The sequence below is a fragment of the Cavia porcellus genome, unplaced genomic scaffold (assembly GCF_034190915.1).
Source record: "Cavia porcellus strain 051 isolate PalLab524CR breed Dunkin Hartley unplaced genomic scaffold, mCavPor4.1 scaffold_6, whole genome shotgun sequence".
Classification (NCBI taxonomy): domain Eukaryota; kingdom Metazoa; phylum Chordata; class Mammalia; order Rodentia; family Caviidae; genus Cavia; species Cavia porcellus.
In genome coordinates, this window is record NW_026947489.1 from 2466345 (window position 1) to 2486161 (window position 19817).

The 19817-nt window shown below is 43.8% G+C and overlaps 1 protein-coding gene across 6 annotated transcripts in view; it reads left to right on the forward strand.

Annotated features, from left to right (window-relative positions):
* Oca2 (OCA2 melanosomal transmembrane protein) overlaps window positions 1-19817 on the forward strand; it is a 310843-nt gene that overhangs the window by 240651 nt on the left and 50375 nt on the right. For 3 of the 6 annotated variants that reach the window (XM_063249815.1, XM_063249816.1, XM_063249821.1), the window contains exon 24: window positions 11666-11749. The exons of 2 other annotated variants lie outside the window; for them this stretch is intronic. In XM_063249815.1, the coding sequence (XP_063105885.1) occupies window positions 11666-11749 (84 nt within the window). Of the gene's footprint in view, window positions 1-11665; window positions 11750-11957; window positions 12334-19817 lie in introns of those variants that run through there. One more of the 6 variants, XM_063249818.1, reaches the window with a different exon arrangement.

Here is a 19817-nt window from a genome sequence, read left to right on the forward strand (position 1 = left end):
ATTCCCTACTGACCTGTGGTGAATGTGTCCCTCTTTCGACTTCCAGATACGCCCGCCGCATGCTCTCCTGGTGTCCCTGTCTTTCAACGGGTGAAGCTTTGATGGGAATTCCGTGATCTTTGCAGGTGATAGACTGTGTTTCAGCACCTGTTGTGGCTGATGGAGTCTGGCTTCTCCTCCACCGCACCCTCTTTCCTGTGCCCGCTTTGAGTGCTGGGGAAATGGGCTTTCTTGTTGACTGGCTTCTAGGAGGCCATAAGCCGGGTGGGGCCGGATGCTCTTACTGCTGTAAGTAATCTGCTCACTTTACTGCAGGCCTGCAGGATTTTAGCATCTTTGAAGTGTGGTAATTTTTACTAAAACATTCCCAGGTGTCCCCCAGGTGACAGCACTGTGGCTTCTATTGCTTTAGGAAGCTTCTCCCATGACAGGTTAAGTGTTTCTGGACCTCCTAGGTCGAGTCTTAAAGTCCTTCTTTGTCTTTCATTTCAACCAATTGCTCTCAGATTTACTTTGCTGCTTAAATGATTTTTATCCTTTTGTTTGCTTCTTCGTGTCCTGTATTGCATTTCCATTTGATTATGTTATTTCTGGAACACTTTATAATTTAACCTTCGTTCTGACATAATTTGTGCGTTTTGCTTTTAACTCTCATTTTCTGTCTTAGCATTTGGGATTCTGATTTATAGCCGAGATGTTTATTTGTGAGCGTGTAATTCCATGTAGAGCACTGCAGCGCAGTGACATTTTCCTCTAGGTTACCCTTGGCTTCTTCGGAGACATCCTTGCGGTTTCAGGCTCTTTTAGTCTTTGGGAAGCCCCGGGAAGGCGAAGTCCACTCTCTTCTCTGTCCTCCACACCTAGGCTGTGGCCTGCGCTCCTGGTTTCAGAGCGCCCCCTGTGGTCAGTGTGGTGCACTGCAGTTTTGTACTTGTGGTTTCCGTTTTCTGGTGGTTTTGGAGGAAGCCCATCAAGGTTTTGGTTCTTTTGGCCTCACAGGATTCTACACTGCCCCCTCTTGTCGCTTTCCCTTTCACCTCTCAGCCTCAGGCGCGCACACCTGCCTTCTAGTTTACTGTTTCCTGCCCCAGGAAGGGTGTTTGCTGGCGCTGTCCTGTGGAGCCCTATGCATGGCCACGTCCCTTCTCTGCCTGGACCAGCCCGGTACTTTCTGGGAGGCTTGCACTTGCTCAGGCCTTGCTACACTGCCTGTAATTTTATCAGCTTCAGGCACTTCAGTGGTCGCTTCTGTTTTTTGTGAAGTTTTTCTGGTCTTCTCTCAGTGCCCTCTTGCCTCTGAGGAAAGGAGTCTGTATGGATTCGTTGGTGTTTATTGTTGACCAGTCCGGTTTATTGTGAGCAGCGTGGACGTGTGCGAAGTTTGGTGATCATCACCAAGTTTCCTCTGGGAAGACAGCACCTTCAGCCGCGTTCAGCCTCTCTGTTCTTTTTACTGTGGCCCCGTTCTCCCCCGAGAACCTCTTTGCCGCACTTCTTAGGAAGGATAAGATGTTGCTTAGCTTTCTCTGGAGGTAATTGTTCGCACTAGAGGTCACTCTGCTGCTGGGCTCTTGCATTAGGTGTTTTTCCCGGGTGTTCTTTCATGGGAACCAGTCTGCTTCATTTCTCTTCTACCCAACCAATATCCAGGGTCAATAAATGGTTGCTTCATCCATCTATAAAGTTAGCGTTGTTACTGTCTCTAAATATAGACACCCATTAAGTTGAGTTTAGCTGTGAAATTTTACTTCAGTAAAGCTTTCGTTACCATGTTTTGTTTTTGTTTGAGGTTTATTTGGACGTGACTAATTTTTGTGGGGTTTAAAAAACAATAACAAGTTGCTAAGTGAAATGAAAACGTAGAAAAAGTACCCGAGAACATACTGCTTAGAAAATATTGTACTAGAAGCAACATCTTAAATTGTCTTTGCTTTGTTTGGTGTGATTCAGAAGGATCATGAATAAGCCAGAATAAAGTTCCTCGTAGAGTTATGAAGCCCCACCTGCTGTCTGCTGCTTCAGGGATTTCTAGCTGGACATTCATATTTTCTCAAAGGTCAGAATAGAAGCTAATGTGGTACTGGGTGCTTTTTTAAAGGTTAAGCTCTCTATTGATCACGGTGTTGTAAACTCACTGAACTGTTCAAATACGTTTGCTCCTTCTGAGAGTTAAAATAGTGAATGTGAGATCAATATTTTCTGAATGCAAATTTCAGCGTCTGTCCCATCCACACGTTATGTTAAGAAAATAAAAAGAAAGGCGATTTTCCATGCAACTTTGACTGCTGGGTGGAAGCGGCTTTGGCCTTCTCCGAGCAGACATGCCTTTTATGCTGGAAGGGAGACAAAACCGCTGATCCTTAAAGCACACGTGAGGAGCCTCCCCGCTGATCTGCGCCACGGCCAGCAATCTCCAGCTCTGGGTGGTGGCACTTGGGCGAGTGAGCGTGTTGACAGCTTCTCACCGGTCCCGAGAATGGAGTTGGGAGGTGAGCAGTGCTGAGGGCCGCCTGACCCTCTTGTAAGCAGAGAGGCTCTAGACAGTCCGAAGAGGCCTGGACATCCTTGAGGAGGCTGGAAGCAGAGGAGGTGCAGGAGAGGTTCTAGAAGCTGTTTACTGACTTTGCTCTCTGCTTTTACTGAAGCAGTGGCCCCATTTTGACTAGGGATTGCATATTTTGCTCACCTGTGTATTTCTTGGGAAGTAAAGCATCATCACCTCAGGACTAGAGATCTGTGATAGCCACTGAGGAGTTACGGAGGGACGACGCCCAGCTAGCGTGAGTCGCCAGCACGTGGCTGTTGGGCTGCTGGAGGATGAAGTCCCTTATATTAACTGGGCAGAAACCTTGCAGGCCATTGCCAGGAGCCCAGAATGAGGCCTGAGCCGAAGCACCAGCGCCAGGGAAAGGTCTTGGTATCATCACCTATACCGTGTACCAAGTCACTGTGGCTGTGTACCAAGTCATCTCCAAATGTAGTGGCTAAACATGACAACAGTTATTTCACGCTTGATTCTATTGGATTCAGAGAATTTGAGAGCAAGCTTTCTTCTGCTTCACCCAGAGTCCCTGGGGCTACTCAAAAATACAGTGGCTATATCATCATGTTTATCTGCAGATGTGCAGCCTGCATGATCACACAAATCCCATGCTTTGGCCGTTCTGGGTTGGGTTTTTTGATCCTTGGAAATGACGAATCCTAAGTGTTACAAAGTTTCAAAAATGTGTCATCATTTCATGATATTTACAAAGAATTCATGTTACCCTAGTTGTCTTAATCTTGATCACAAAATATTGTGTGTCATTATATCTGAAAGGCCCAACTCTTCCTGGGGAGATTTATAGAGAGTAAGCCCTGTCTGATTGGAAACTCTCCCTTGACTGACTTGGGCAGTGAGCTTCCTACCTGGGTTATTCATGGGGCTTTCAGCCAAGTCCTTAGGAGATGGCACTGGCCAGAATGATGTGCCAGTATCGGTGCAATGTCTTGTTTCTCTGCTGGCTGCACCCCTGAACCTCGACAGGAGGCCCTGGTTCCTATGGAAGACAGGTCACTAGAGGCTGAGGTAGCAAACTTCTGCCACCACTAGAAAGTGTTTTTTGTGCTCTTCACACCAACCAATGCTTTTCTTCTCTAGCACTAAGTAGTTCGATTCTGATGATAACTCTGAGACAGCATCCCACTCTTCAGGTGAAGGCATCAGTCCCACAAGGCGGCCCTCATGTCAGTCACTGGTGACAGGGGTCAGGCCAGCTGCACTCTGTACAACTTGACTGAAAGTCTGGTAACCTCCCTTCTCACATTCAGTGATTTGCTGGGATGGCTCGGAATCAGGAGAGCACCTTACTTATCATTGCCGATTTATTATAAAGGATGCAAATAAACAGCCAGGGAAGGCAGCATGCAGGTGGGGTGCAGAATGGTCACGGCTCAGGGCTGCTGTGCCCCTGGACTTGAGGCGTTCTGTTCTCACAGCTTGTGGGTGTATTTGAAGCATTGCACACTTGGGAGAGATCTGAGTTGGCAACACAGAGAAGGACCAAGTGCTCTAGAAGCAGCTGGTCTCTCTCGTTTTCCTGCGATGTGAGGAGTGGCCTCTGATGCTGAGGTCTCCTTCCAGTCCACCTTCACTGGCCTGAGCTCTTTCTTGACGCAGCAGAGAGCCGAGTCTCCTCACTGAGGTGTGCGGCCCGCGGGCACTCCCGCTGCTCCTACGCTTTGGCTTTTCTCCAAGCAACCGTGTGCTAGAGGCCCGTCCCAGACAAAACATCATTTTATTTTCTACAATCATAATTAGCGGATATTTTTTACCAACTTCTCCAGGCTGTAGCTACCCTTGCAGCACTTCCAGATTTTACTGGGGATAACTTAATACCTTGGGCAGAAATTGCTCTTATCTGTAAATTCTTCCTTCTGCTTCTTTCCTAAGTGCTATGTGAAGTTCTGAGTACGCAAGGGAGAGGTGCCTACGGGTGTGTCCCCAGGGCACTGGGGCGGAGGGTGTGGGGCCAGTGTGGTCCCGGGTCAGACGGGTGCAGAGAATGGCAGTGCTGGCTCGGCCGGGCTCAGAAACACGGCCATGGGTGTTCACAGCCAGCCCTCGCCTTTCAGAGAGCTCGGAACACTGCAGAAATATCCTGGGGTCCCTGGTGGGGAGGAGGGGCCCCATTACTAGACACAAACTACACCCTAGTGCCAGCCAGGGTGCTCCGACCTCATTTAACCTCACTGGGGCTGGTTTCTACTTTCTACTTACAAGAGCAACACAAAATGCAGAAGAAAATCAGGTCTAAGTCACAAGTTCAGTCAGCAAAATGTTTATAGTTACAAAATTTAAAGTAGTACCTCGGGCCACATCGATCATCTCATCCAAACACCGTGTTTCAGATGTCTCCGTTTCTATACATAAAGAGATTACAAAAAACCCGCCAGTTTGTCAAAAGAAAAATATGAATGGAAAGTAATTTTCTGAAAGTCAAATTTATATTTAAAAGATCATTTGCTTTTCTTCTGATTAACTCATAACAATATGATTGTGCTTACTTTATATATATATATATATCATATATGTATATATTTAGTTCTTTCATGGTCTTTTGATATTTCTTGAGTTTTCTAAGCTTAAAATAATATCCTTTCCTTCCTGAATTTAAATAGCATTGTTTTTACCTGAGATGAGCTAGACCTGAGCAAAACCACAGCGTCTTGATAGTTTCCTTTATATATATATGTCTGTTTTTCTTTAAATGACTCAGGAAAACAGCCAGGACATAGTTCCCAGCAGTCTGGTTTCTCGCACTGGAATTTTTCTGGTGTGCTAGTTCCTCCCGGCTCTGTCTGCTTCCGTGGGAGGGTTGTGCCTGAATTTGTTTCTTCTTGAATGAACTTAGTCTTAGCTGAGCACCGGGGTCTTCTTTCCAAAACTCAGTTTTTGAATTGTCTTTGAAAATTCACTTTAGGGTTTCTTGCCATTTAACTTGATTTTTTTCATTAAAATCAGGGTTTAATTTCTCAAGTTTTAACTATTCTGGTGCTCCAGTGGTGGGTGATTCCCGCAGGACAAGTCCCCTTCAAATTCTTCCTTTGTGGAATTGTCGCATGTGCTTGGCTTACGTCTGCCTTCCTATGTGTTCAGACCCACAGAGAACAAACCCTACATTAAACATGGGGTGAGGTCTCGCATACAGCAAGCAGGAGGCAGGTGCTCCCAGGCCTCTCCGAGGGTCCTGCACTGAACTCTCCTGCAAAATGTTAATCACAGAATGTGTGTTTCATGTGCAAATGAGTCTGGGAAATGTCCATTAGACAAGAGTAAACACTTTCACCATGCGGAGCTCCTTGCCACATTCCAACTGAAACTATGCTCTGGGAATCCTCGGGGAGAGGCGGGTCCCTGCACCACGAGGCGGGTCCCTGCACCACGCAGCGTGTCCAGAGCGCTCAGGCTGCTGGTGGCTTTCTGGGTGGATTCGTCTGCACATGGGCCTTGCAGCTGGGAGCTGTCCAAGCCACCAGTGAGCAAGAGCAACACTGTGGTCAGCTGGTCAGGTCAAGGACAGTTCCTTTGCTAAGAGGCGGAGTCGGCCTGGCACTAGTTCCAGTCGCAGAGAACAAGCGTGAACACAGGTGTCTGGGGCTGAGAAAGGAGCCAGCTGGGCAGGGAGGGCGAGCGCAGATGTGGTCGGTCCAGTCTGCGTGGGCTCTTGGCTGTGCTGAGCACCAGTCACATCCCTAACCCGCTGGACGCCTGCTTCCCTCTCCCCCACCTCTCTTTGCTGAGAGCGGCACCAGTTGGCTGTGGGGTGTGGTTTTGGCCTTGAGCTCTGCTCCTGGTGGTGTTTAGTGCTGTGTGCAGGGCAGTGGCGAGGTCCTCCGACCTCTCTACCTTGTAAAACGAGGCTATAACTGGCTCTGCCTCATCATGCCGTTGCACACATGGCATGTGATATTGATTCTTCCTTTTAGGTTAGAAAAATAAAAACCACTCAGAAACCTCCTGATAAAACAGTACACTTTCCCCAGCAAGAATATTTTCTTTGGATGAATACTTTCTTCACTGTCTTCCAGGAAAATCTGCTGTGGACAGGGCAAGTCATCCTGTGCCATGGATGGATGGCAGGGTCTCACGCACCCTGGGTGCAGTGCTACTGGGTCTCTGTGCTCCTCGTTCAGTGCAGACCGGCTGTCAGAATTCAGTCTTCTCCACTCTCACGCCCAGCTCTCAGCCCTCCTTCAGGAAGCTGAAGGTCACCTTCTTTGTATAACCAGGAAGTCATCTGAGGTCTATTGTAAGTTCAAGGTAGTGCCCTGTGAGGCTAAAGTGAAGAGAGGCCCTTCTTTTCCTCCCACTGTGACCAGTGACTCCCGCAGGGCAAAGGCTGGTCCCCGGGGAGGGGTCACTGCTGGACTGGGCAGCCCTGAAGAACCCCTCTGTGGGTTGGGAGCAGGCCAGGCTGAGAGGTGGGTGAGGGCCATCGGGCAGCAGCAGGTGGCTCTAGATGGTCCCCGAAGAGGTCAGGGCCTCTTAAGAGGTCCGGCTGCCTGCTGTCCCGAGCAGACTGCCCAGGCTCTCTGGACTCTGCTCCCGATGTGTGCACAGCAGCCTCACACTGAATGTGGTTCTGTTCCCCAGCTTCCGCTCCTGTGGGGCAGCTCCAGTCTCTATGGGCCCTGCTGTCCATGCTGCCTGTGCCCAGCCCCTGGCCCCTTCCCGCCTCTCTCAATGCTGCTCACTCTTTGAAGAGAGTGTGGGCTCACTGGTCCATGAAGTCGAGAGTTGCTTTAGCAGGAATTTTCCTATGGTGTCTGTCTCTGCACCAAGTAAAATGGCCTGTCCATCCCACCAGGACAGGAGGGAGCTGTCCTACAGTGCCCATATCTATCTGTCTATCTGTCTGTCTGTCTATCTTTTTTCTTTTCTTTTCTTTTCTTTTCTTTTCTTTTCTTTTCTTTTCTTTTCTTTTCTTTTCTTTTCTTTTCTCTCTCTCTCTCTCTCTCTCTCTCTCTCTCTCTCTCTCTCTCTCTCTCTCTCTCTCTCTTCTTTCTTTCTTTCTTTCTTTCTTGTACCCTGTCACTTTTCTGAACTTATGAGTTCTAGGAGCCTTTTGGTGGAATAGTTATTGGGTCTTCTATGTAAAGGATCATCTGCAAATAAGGGTTGTTTGAGTTCTTTTTTCACTGTAAGTTTGCCTTTTATTTCTTTCTCTGCCCAGTTGCTCTAGGTAAAGTTTCGAGTACCATACTGAACAGTGGTGGTGATGCTGGACATCCTTTTTTGTTTCTGATTTTGACAGAAAAACTTTCAAAGGTTCTCCATTTAGTACAGTGTTGACAGTAGGTTTGCCACAAACAGTTTTTCTGATTGTGATAAGGTCCTTTTGTAAAACTTTTTTTTGAGACAGATCTTGCTATGTAGTTCAGACTAGCTTTAGATTCTCTATGTAGCGCAGCCTGGCTTCCACCTCACAGCCATCCTCTGCCTCCTGAGTGCTCGGATTACAGGCGTGGCCCACTGGGCCCAGCTTTGTACTTGTTTTCTTAAGGGCTTTTATCACGGGTGCATGTTGGATTTTAAAAAAAAAAAATTAAAATTTTTATTTGAAAGAGAATAAAATCCATCAAAACAAAACAGAGTAAAGTCAACTGAAACAAGGCAGTGAAAATGGTGCAGAACTTTGAAGCAGGATAATAGGAAGTCAGCAATGGCTGCCAAATATGTCTTGCTGTCTTCACAATAGTTTTCCATCAAACAAAACAAAATAGAATGAAACCAATCAAAACAGAACATTGAATAAAACAAAACAATAAATCAGAACAAAACAAAACCATGAGAACAATATTGGATCTCAAAAACAAGACAGAAGGAAACCCCCAGTGGCCCTAGGCTGCAGAGTCCATCAAACAACACAAGCCGTTAGTTGTTTTCGTACCTTAGTTGCTGAGTTGTCAGCCTGTCCTCTGAACCAGCCAGTTGCTTATGGGGCTGGGAAGTAGTTCTTGATTCTCAGCTCACATGCTGGTCAGTTTACAGGGAGCTGACCTGGCTTCTGTCCTCCTGGGCCCACATGGTTTGCGTGCAGAGCCCATTTCCTCACTTGCCTCCCTCCTGTGTGCCTGGCTTCCCAGCGGGCACACAGTGGACACCCACTGGACAGAGGCAGGTCTAGCAAAGCGGGGCAGACGTACACAACCGGTGCTTCTGGGGACGCCCTGGGTGGTGCGGTGCTGGGTGGTGCAGCCTCGGGGCTGACGGAGCTGAGCCACCCCACGAGCAGAGGAGCTCAGCAAGCATTTCTCGTCCAGAGCTGCTTTTCAATTTGTCTAAGTTAATGACTTTGTCATATAATAATAATGTAATGATTAGTTATTATTCAAGTCACAGATCAGGTCTTAATTAAAACTGTTCAAGTCCTAATTGATTCTCACCAGGGCCATTCTTCCGTTTAGAGAAAAACTATTCTCTCTGATGGAGATTTTTGTGCTTAGGCCACCTGTGACTGCCAGGTGTGCCAGTGTGTGTCTCAGAATTGAACGTGTGCTGACGGTCCATGGAGGTCCCACTTCTGCTGGGGACTGCAGTGAGTGTCCCCATCTTGAGGGGCTGAGGTGTGGCTGGGCCTGTCTCATGTGCGAAGCAGCCTTTCAGGTGAATGTGCCACAGGGAAGGAGATCCACCAACAGGCCCAGTGTGTCCTCTGATAGCCCTGCTGCATGGTGGCCCTCGGCTGGTGTCTGGGGAGCTGAACCTTGGGAGGGTGTCCCAAGCCCTAAGGGACCAAGATGGCTGAGGGTGCCCAAGTGTTACCACCTACATTGTGGTATGCATTGAGACCTCTTTCCGGGGAACTGGGGTTTGGTCTACACCAGGCAGACGGTGGCTGTCACCAGCCCCTGTGAAAGCTCTGGGCGCCGAGGCTCTGACAGGCTGCTGGTGGCCAGCCTTCCTGCGTGCTGTGGTTTCTCTGTGCTGGGAGACTAAGCTTATGCTAGGTGACTGCATTGGAGAGGACTCCGGACCTTGTCCTGGTTTCCCCCAGCTGTGGCAAAGAGCCTTTCGCCTGACTGGTTTCTCCTGTGTCCTTTTGCTGTAACGAATTGTCACCTTCTGGCTTAATGCTGAGTCTCTGGGTTCTCCGTGAAGGGGAGTCTGGGCTGGCCCTGGACACCCTGGTGTTGTCTGATGCACTTTGAGACTTGAAGGTTGGAGTTATTAATAGTAATTTCAGAGATCGCCTGTCTCTAGCATCCTTTTAGTCTTCTGTTGTGGTATGAAATCTGCTGTTTTCAGGGATTTTCAGTGTACCCATCAATGACATTAAGTCCACTCACACTGCTGTGTTAATCACGCCCACCCATCTCCAGAGCTCTTCCTGGCTCTAAGTGGAAAGTCTGTAGTCATTAACTGTCACCCCCAGATCCTTCCCTGGGACCCCAGGGACCACGATTCTGTTTCCTGTTGCTGTAAACCTGGTTCTTCCAGGTGGAATATCTGAGCAGGTCCGTCCTTGGTTTCCTTCCTTTTTAAGGCTGAGCTATATCCCATCCTATGAATGTCCACTTTTTCCTTATTGGTTCAACGGCTGCTGCTGGGCACTTCTGAGACCCATATTTGGCTGCTGTGAGTGCTCCTGTGATGACTGTTACCGCACAATATCATCCCAAGATCTGCTTTCACTTTTGGATGTAAACCTGGGGATGGGTTGCTGGGTCATATGGTAGTGACAGGCTTAATGCGTGAGGATTTGCCAGGCTGTTTTCCAGAGTGGCTGCACCATTTCCATCCCCACCAGCAGAGTCTCCAAGACTTGTTACTTTTTGTGATTTTTTAAAAAAAACAATGACCATTCCAAAGATATGGAAGCCCTATCTCATTGGAATTCTTAATGATAGTGATGAGATTTGGTTGTACAGATAATTGCAAAGAAAGTAAAGAAGAAATCAACTTGACCATTTAATCTGATATTTTTGCTTCAAACATTAAAGTATTTTAAGTGGGAATGATTTAATGTCAGAAAGAGTTGGCTAGCTATCTGATAGTGCAGTGTTCCAACTTTTAAATCTAAAATTTTCAACCAGAAAAATACTAATCTTTTGACAAACGAATGTTTTATATATTAACATTTATCCATTCAAGCAAAACTAAGTTTGTCAATTTAATTTTATATTAGTGCCTGTCATCCTACTTAAATTATTCCTTCCCTTATTAGATCTTAATTTCTGGCTTCAATTCGAAGCCCTCACTCATCTCCTATTTTCTGAATTACTTTGGAGACAGGATACTTCAGAATCTTAAAAATGTTAAAAATATGGATAAGTCATTATGCAAGGTGGTGTCTTGATGCCTGGAACAGTTAGATTTCCCTTTGAGCATGTGGAATTTAAGAAAAACTCACAGATTCCTATTTATAGCCAAAGCTATTGATGAGATTCATAATCTTACATAATTCAAATTCGTCTGCACATTAGGCTTGCTAATGTTGCAGTGTAAATCATTTTGTTGCTCCAAAATGCTTCCTTAATGAGTGTCTTGAGTAGGACAAAAGGTAACGTTTTATTTTCATTGTTGAAACCATCACAGCAATATATTAGCAGTTCCAAAGGTAATTAGCAGTATTGAACAAATATACAATCTCCAGATTTTTGAGGAGGGAGAAATTACTAATTTTGCTAATTGAATAAAAGTGTTTCTCATTACTATTTATTTATCTGTATGAAATGAACTATACTTGTGGTAGATACGGTATTAGAAGATACTAAAATAGCTGAGGGAAAAATGAAGAAAAACTCAGTTAAATTTTTGAAATAGGATTTTAGTTTTAATTTTTACTTAAGTTTATTTTTGCAGTGCTGGAGCTCAGAACTATGGCTTCATGTGTGTTAGGCAAAAATTTTTTTCTATCTGTGCGTGTGTGCATTTGAACTGGTTGTTTTAACATTAAGTGAACATGGTTTTAAAGTTAATCTGCAACAAATTTACTTGTAGGAAAAGTTAAATAAAGTTATAACAGCAAGTAAAATAATCTGTTATAGAGTTCTGTTAGATTCCTGTGGTATTGCTACAGAGATAGAAAACCCTACTGTCGGTGTCGCTCCCGGCCGGCAGGAACAGCACGCAACAGGGTTTCATGGTGGACAAGCTTTTCTTTATTTGTCTTCCTCACAGTCTGCCCCGGGATCCTACCTGGCCGAAGCCTCAACCGGTCCGCTCCCCGTGGCTCCTTCCGTGCTTCTTTCCCCAGGGTTGGAGGTACTGGCTATATATAGGATTGTGGCCTCCAATCAAATCAAGGCGGGTCGAGTAAGCTGATTGGCTAGCAACATTAGTAGCTAGGCAGACTACCCTGCGAGGCGGGAACTTAGTGGGGTGATAGGGATCAGGAAGCAGGAAACAGACGCCACACAGGCGGGCTCGATGAGAGGGGTAATCTAGCTCAGGCTTTTGTACTTTCCTACAGGCCTCGCAATCACCGCGTCTGATGACTTGACAGTGCCACGGCTCCCAACACCCTACCAATAGGAAAAACTCCTGAGCTCAGAAAAAAGACTTAAACTTCTATAGATCTCCTGGTTTATGACCTAGGTGACCCTGTGGTTCAATAATAAAGACATGATTTCGTTTTTAATAGCTGGTGTTTTGCCAACACGATACCTAGAGGGCAGGAGAATGCACCCTGACCCTTACCTCATGACACGTGCAAAAATCACTGCTGTGTGGCTTTACAGATCGAAATGTGAAAAGTGAAATATAAATCTTTAAAAGGAAACCATACAAAGACATATTAGTGACATTTTAATAGCACAAATTCCATAAAGGAGACCCAACTATAAAGCAAAAGATAAACCAGACCTTTTTTGATCAACCAAAGTTAGCATTAAGAGAGTGAAAAAATTTTTTTACAAATACAAGATATTTACAATACATTTTTCCAGTGAAGGACTTCTATTACAACTATAAAATCTCCTACAAATCAGTAAGAAAAAAAAAGAACCCCAGACAAACAGTGCAATAGGGAAATGAACAAGATAGTTGAGTGGCATTTCTGTGAGGGGGGCTGCTCAGTAGCAACAGTCACACGAAGAGGGGCTAAATTTCATCTGGGAAATCTGAATTAAAACCACGATGTTATATTACTGCTCCACGGTCATCGGAGTGGGTCTATTGAAAGAGGTGGAAAGGGGCTAAGGTTGGCAAGGGATCTGAAGCCATCCAAGTGCAGGTGGTGGAAATGCAGATCGCTGCCATCGCTCTGAACACGGCTCATGTGACTCCCAGGAACATCTGCACGCCTGCTGGACTTCATTCATAACCCTTGCAGAAGTGCAGCTATATCTGCATTTTAAAGCGTGCTGAGATATTCCCAGCAGTAAAATTTAGATGTATGATCTATAGTGACACGGGAGAATCCAAAGAATGTAATGTTGAATGATTGAATTCAGACACAAAAGAGCACACGTTATAGGATTTCAATTACATAAAGTATAAACATAGAAAATATGTGTGCTGCACAATTCGTAGTAACTAAATCCTGGAAGCTGCCAGGATACTCACCAACAGACACCTGGATAAAGAAAATGTATCTGTATATACTGGAATACTACGTGGAATACTACAAAAAATCACACATTTGTAGAAAATTGGATGCACCTGGAAAATATGCTGTTGCGTGAAATAAACCAGATACCCAACCATAAATACCATGCGGTATCTCTCATTTGAGGGAGGCAAAGCACAAACAAAGACAGTGATAAAGAATGGACATGGGGAGGAAGAAGGTGTTAGATCTTTAGCAGCAGGGACATGGTCCACGGGAACAAGGGCAGGAGGGGAGGAGGAGGGGGAGGGAGAATAAGAAGCGCAGAGCTGCGCCATGACTAGGAACCTGATAGCCCCAGTTAGGGTAAACCCAGACAAATAATACCAGCAAGTGTGAAAGGGGGGTGGGGAGCTGGAGGAGGAGGGGGTTAAAAACAGGGACAAGCTGTGACATGTCCATGGGACCACTCCCCACGCAGCTGTATGCTGTGTGAATTGCAGACGTGTACTAATAAAAAGCAGAACACTTATGTGCTGCAGAAAAATACAATAGTGATTCTTCTTGGAGCAGAACCCTGAGGCTACTTCCGGTGCTGCTGATGCTGCATGCTGTGATATGCTTGCTCAGTCTTTAGTAACCCGTGGTTGTCCATGCAGATGGGCACTTTCTCATATTTATAAATCTCTGCAGGGATTGACTGCCCACTGGCTGCCATCTGTTGTCTGTTTTAACGTAGCACTGGGGATTGAATCCAGGGTCACACACATGCGAGGCAATCACCGCCACTGAGCTCCTCCTCTTGTAACAAGTCTTATTGGGTCCTGGTTATCCTCAAGCAGGGACACACAGTATGCAGTTACTGTGCTTCTGTAACAGAACTGACTTGTCAGATCCACGGTGCTTACAAACACGTGAACAAATACCATTAAGACATAGTCAAGGGGGACCTGGGTGGAGGGGGGGAGCTCTGCGGAACAGAGGAGTGTTTGTCCAGCATGTGCAAGGCACTGGATTCCATCACCAAAACAGCAAATGAATGAATGGATGAGTGACTAAATGAATGAATGACATTGACAAGGAAGTCCTGACCTGAATGCAAGTGCATGTGTACATGTATGTGAGCATGTATACGTGGACCCATGTATGTGTACATATTAACATACATGTGTGCGTGAATATGTATAAACACATTTACATGTATGCATGTGAACTTACCTGTGCACATGTGTGAGGATGCTTGCATCTGTGTGCGAGTGCATAAATACATGTGAGCCTGTGGCCATGTGTGCTTTGTGTATGTGGGTGTGGACATACACATGGCTTGTATCTGCAGGGATGCATGTTTGTGTATGCACAATGTCAATGTGTGCAAATGTGTGACTAATGTTTCTGTATCCACTCACGTATACTTGTGTGAGTGTGCATGCATATCCATAACTGCACTTTTATGCAGACATGAGTAAGTGTGTGTTTATATGAATGAATGTTCATGCATCTTCAGGTGTGTGTCTGTGTTATACCTGTGATGATGTGTGTACGTGCATTGTTCACACTGAAGGCTGTCAGCTAAATCTTACTGCTGTCTTGTATTAATGCTTCTGGGGCAGGAGCCACCCTATCAGAAAAGGAATGTAGTCCCACTCATCTTGGATGAAATCAGCACTCATTCTCAGGAGTGTGCATATACTCTGGGATAAAAAATAAACAACAGCCATGCTTAGTGTTGTGGGCTTTGGAAGGCATCACCTTAGAAAGGAACTTTGTACTTTAAAGTGAAAGTTTATAGAATACCACAGACAAGTCATTTAGACATTGTTTCAAACTGTTGTTTTTTTCTGGCCTGGGGAGAGACTGTATCCTCTTGTAAGGAGAACAGTAACTTTAGCGAACCTAACCTAGGAACCCCACGGTGTCACACATTCTGATAATTTGTGCATCATTCTGATAATTTGTTGCAGCATCTTGAAATATGTTTTAGGTACTTAATTCCAAATGCATGCTGCTACTTAAAGTGTATAACAGGAAAGACAATCAGAATGTTGAAAAAATATTCTTCTGTGTATGGTTTATCTAGCTAAGCTACTTTTTGTTTTTTTTTAAAGTTCAGGAGCCTTACTTGAAGCCCTTTTGAATACTAGTAAAGGAAAAATAAATTAACTAAGCTCCACACTTTAAATCTGCTGCATTTTCTCCTAATGTCCTCTTCTGTTCCAGGACACCACGTTGTGTTCAGTCATCCTGTCTTCATGTCCCTTCTTGGCTGTCACAGGATTGCAAACCTTATTCTGCTGTCCTGACGGTTTGGGGTGCACTGGTCCAGTGTTTGTAGCTTGACAGTCCACTGGGGTTTGCCAGAGATTATTCTCATGATGTGCCTGGGCAGTGAGCTTTGTGGAGAGCGATGTCTAGGCCTGTCCTTTTCTGCACATGTGTCAGGGTCTGTGCTTTCAGCTTGACTGTCATTGCTGATGTCACTCTGGCCCCTGGGCTGAAGTGTGTTTCTCAGATTTGTCTACTGTGGAGTTTTCCTCCCTTTCTGTCTGTGGTCATTGGAGGGAAGTCATGGAAACTGTTTTCAAGAGGTGGGTATTACACTCCTCCTCTGGGAGGGTGCAGCATCCATGGAAGGTAACTGAATTTCTCCTGCATAGATTTGTTTATTCTCTCCCACTTACTTACTTATGAAGTCACTTATTTATATGAATATGTCTCATTGATATAACTCTTATGGTTTGGCTTATAATTCAATATTGCTTTATTTTATACTCATTTCTGGCTTGGCCATAGAATTCTTTCCATTGACTCCTGTGACCTTCCCTGAATAATGTGTTTCTGTTTCCCCTCTCCATTATTTGCTAACACTGTAATATGCTCCAGCATCATATCTTCTCCAGTTTCCTTTCTCAGATTGCTGTGGTTTTCATTGTATAGGTCTTTTATTTCCTTCATTAGATTGATTCCTACATACTTCATTTTTTAGGTGCTATTGTGAAAGATATTGTTTCTCTAATTTCTCTCTCATTGAGTTTGTTATTCGAATAAAGAAAGGCTAGTGCTTTTTGAGTGTTGACTTTGTAACCAGCCATGCAATTGAATTTGGTAATTAAATCTAGATGCCTTTTGGTGGAGTTTTGGGGGTGTTCTATGCAGAGTATCATGTCCTCTGTAAATAATGACAATTTAACCTTGTCGATTTAACTTCTTCATTTCCTATCCTTATTCCTTTTATTTCTTTCTCTCTTCTAATTACTCTGGCTAATTTTTCCAAGGCCTTATTGAATAAGAGTGGTGACACAACCTTTTCTTGCTCCTGATTTTACATTAAGAGCTTTCAGGTTTTTATCACTTAGTATGGTGTTTGCTGTTGGTTTGTCATAGATGGCTTTTAATAGATTGAGCTGAAGACTGTCTGTTTTTATTTTCTGTAGGTTTTTTTTTATATTTTGAATCGGTATTGGACATTGTTACATGCTTTTTCTGATCTATTGAGATGATCGTGTTTTTGTCCTTGGCTCTGTGATCTGGTATATTACATTTATTGATTTGTGTGTGTTGACCATCCCTGCATAGGGATGACTCCCACTTGGTCATGATGAATAATAATCTTATTGATGATGTGCTGTATTCTCTTTTCCAGAATCTTATTGAGGAATTTTTACATCTGTGTTCATTAGGGGGATTGGCCAGCAATTCTTTCTTTTTTGGTTGGATTCTTCTCTGTCTTGGTGTTGGGGTAAATGCTTGCTTCTAGGAATGAATTTGGAAGTATTTCTTCCCTTTAAATTTCACTGAAGAGTTTGAGAAATAGCAGCATTCAATCATCTCTAAATTTCTTATAGCTTCAGCAGTGAATCCATCAAGACTTGGGCTTTTATTGGCAGGCTTTTAATTACATCTTCAATTTCCTTGATTGATATTGATTTATTTAGAATTTTTATATCTTCATGATTCGACATTGGTAATTTCTACCTACCTAGAAATCTCTGTTTCTTGTGTATTTTTCATCTTTTTAGAATACAGGTTCTCAAAGTAGGTGTTGATGATCTTCTGGGTCTCTGTAGGTCTGCTGTGATTTCACCCTTTTCATTCCTGATGGCGTGTATTTCAATCTTTTCTTTTCTTTTTTAGGTAAATTTGGCGAGGGGTTTATCAATTTCATTTAATGTTTCAAAGAACCAGCTCTTCTTTCATTGATTCTTTGTTTTGTTTTCTTAGTCTCCACCACATTAATTTCAGCTCTGGTCTTTATAATTTTCTTTATTGTCTGAGCTTTGGGCTTGGTGTTCTCTTCTTTTTCTAGAATCTTGAGTTTCAACATTAAGTAGTTTATTTGAGTTTTTCCAATGTGGAACAACCAATTTTCTGCTATAAATTTCTCCCATAGGGTTCCCTACAGTGTCCCTCATAAGTTTCAGTATGTTGTATTGGCATTATAATTTAATTGTAGAAACTAATTATTCTTTAATTTTGTCTGTGACCCATTGGTTGTTCAGGAGTGTTATTTAATTTTCACGTATTTATAAAGTTTTTGAAGCTTCTTTTGCCATTGATTTCCAATTACATTGCGCTGTGGTCTGATAATATGCGTGGACAACTTTAATTCCTTTGCTCTTAAGTATATTCTCTTAGCTAGTATGTGGTCTATTTTGGAGAATGTCCTAGGTGCAGCTGAGAAGAATATGTATACTGACTTTATGGCGTGGTGCACTTTGTAAATATCAACCATTTGTTCAAAAATTTGTTTTTGTTCTGTTAGTTGTTCATCTAGTTGATCTGTCTGTTGTGACAGGGGTATATTTAGGTTCCTAATTACAAATTTATTCATGCTTATTTGATTTTTGTATCTATTAATACTTGTTTTATATAGTTCAGTGCACTAGTATTTGTTGCATTTATATTTATGATTGTCATCTCTTCCTCTTGGATTGTTCCCTCTTCATGGATATAGTGACCTTCTTTGTCTCTCAGTCATTCTTGGCTTGAAATCTACTTGGTCTGAAAATTGAACAGCTATACTTCCCTATTTCTGGGTTTCTGTTGCATGGAGTATAGTTTCCCATCCTTTGACTTTCAGTCTATGGATTTATTTTTGAGTTAAATGTGTTCTTTTTATGTAGCCTATTGTTGGATCTTGCTTCTGAATCCATTGCATTAGTCTGTTTCTCTTGATTGATTGAGACATTTACATCGATGGTTATAACTGATCTGTATTATTCTTGTCATGCTATTTTCCTGTTGTTGGCTCTCTTTTTTCCTGTTTTATTGCATGCCTTGCCTGGTGGATTCATTGTGTTGGGGTTGATGGAGTTGTAGTACCTGTTATCTCTTCATAGAATGTCCTTAATATTCTGGAGGGATGGCTTGGTGTTCGTGAATTTCCTTAGGTCTCCTTTATTCCTGAGGACAAGTACCTGATTCCAAAAGTTAAAAAAGAAAAGGTTTATCTAGCTCACAGTTTGTGGAAGTGTCAGTCCATCATCAGCTGGTTCCAAGGTGGGCTGGCATGGCAGAGGGGCAACAGTTCATGGCAGCTGGGGTGATAGAGGCAGCGAGAGCAGAAGGGGGAGAGCCAGCCTCTTTTCCTCCCTCATGTTGTAGGCAGGCTGTCTGTCCTGCGGTGTGTTCTCTACACCTTAGGATGTAGAGCTGCTGAGTCACTTAGTTACACTTCTAAACTTTTCAAGCTGACACAGTGAATCACCCATAAAACATCCTAGGGTGTAAACAACCACCTAGAGCATGTCCTTTGACACAAGCTGAGGATGTTTGCAAAGTGAGAACCTTGGCCTCTTTCTGTGTGGAGCTGGAAATGCTGTAACTCTGCTTCCCGAGGTGAGGCATGAAGTCAAGAGGCTGAGGATTAACAAGCTGATGTTGAAAAGTCTGCTTCTCCATGACCACATGAGGTTTGCGGGGGCATCCAAACATAAACTACAACCATAAGTATCTGTGTGTCAAATTCTTTTTCCCTGCTTGGGAAGTTTTCTGCCATGACCTGTGCAAACAGGTTTTTCACACCATTTGTGCTTTCTTCTGCTTTTTCATCAATTCTGATCAGTCTCATGTTATCCTTCTTTGAATCATCTAGCAGCTTTTGGGTTGATTTCATGTGGTCTTTTGCTGTTTTCAAGAAAACTATTTTTTTCATGATCACTAACTGCAATTCTGTCTTCTATATCTGAGATTTCATCCTCACATTGGCTCAGTCTGCTCTGTATACTCACAATGGGATTTTTAGTCTCCTGAGTATATGTTTGAATCCGTTTCATGGATTTCCCATGTTGGCCATTCATGGCTTACATCATTATCTTATGTCCCATTTTTAAAAATTCTGTATCTGGTCTACAGTAACTAAGAATGTCTTTCATTATGTTCACCATCCACTAGTTACCTGAGAAGTTATTTCTGATTTGACTTTTTCGAGAACATCATTTATTTACTTTGTTGTTCCCACTTCAGAGGGCCAGGTGGGTGGCTTTTGGATATCCCCACCTCGCTGCCCCTTGGATTTCCTTTGCTAAGTTGGAAGTCTGGGGGTTACATCTTGTTTAAGTGTCTTCTCATTTTCTATTTTTTTAAAAGTTTAATGCCTGGGTTGTTGTTTATAAATTGCTTATGGTGAGTAGCTTTATTGCTGGTATTTAGAACCTAGAGGAAATAACTATTTCTCAGAGGTGGCTTCCAGGTACCTGGCTTACAGGTTGCTGCTCAGAGTGCTGGCTTTTGAATTTTGAGTCTGTTGCAAGACCCTAACTATTCAAGTGACTGGGGATGAAACTT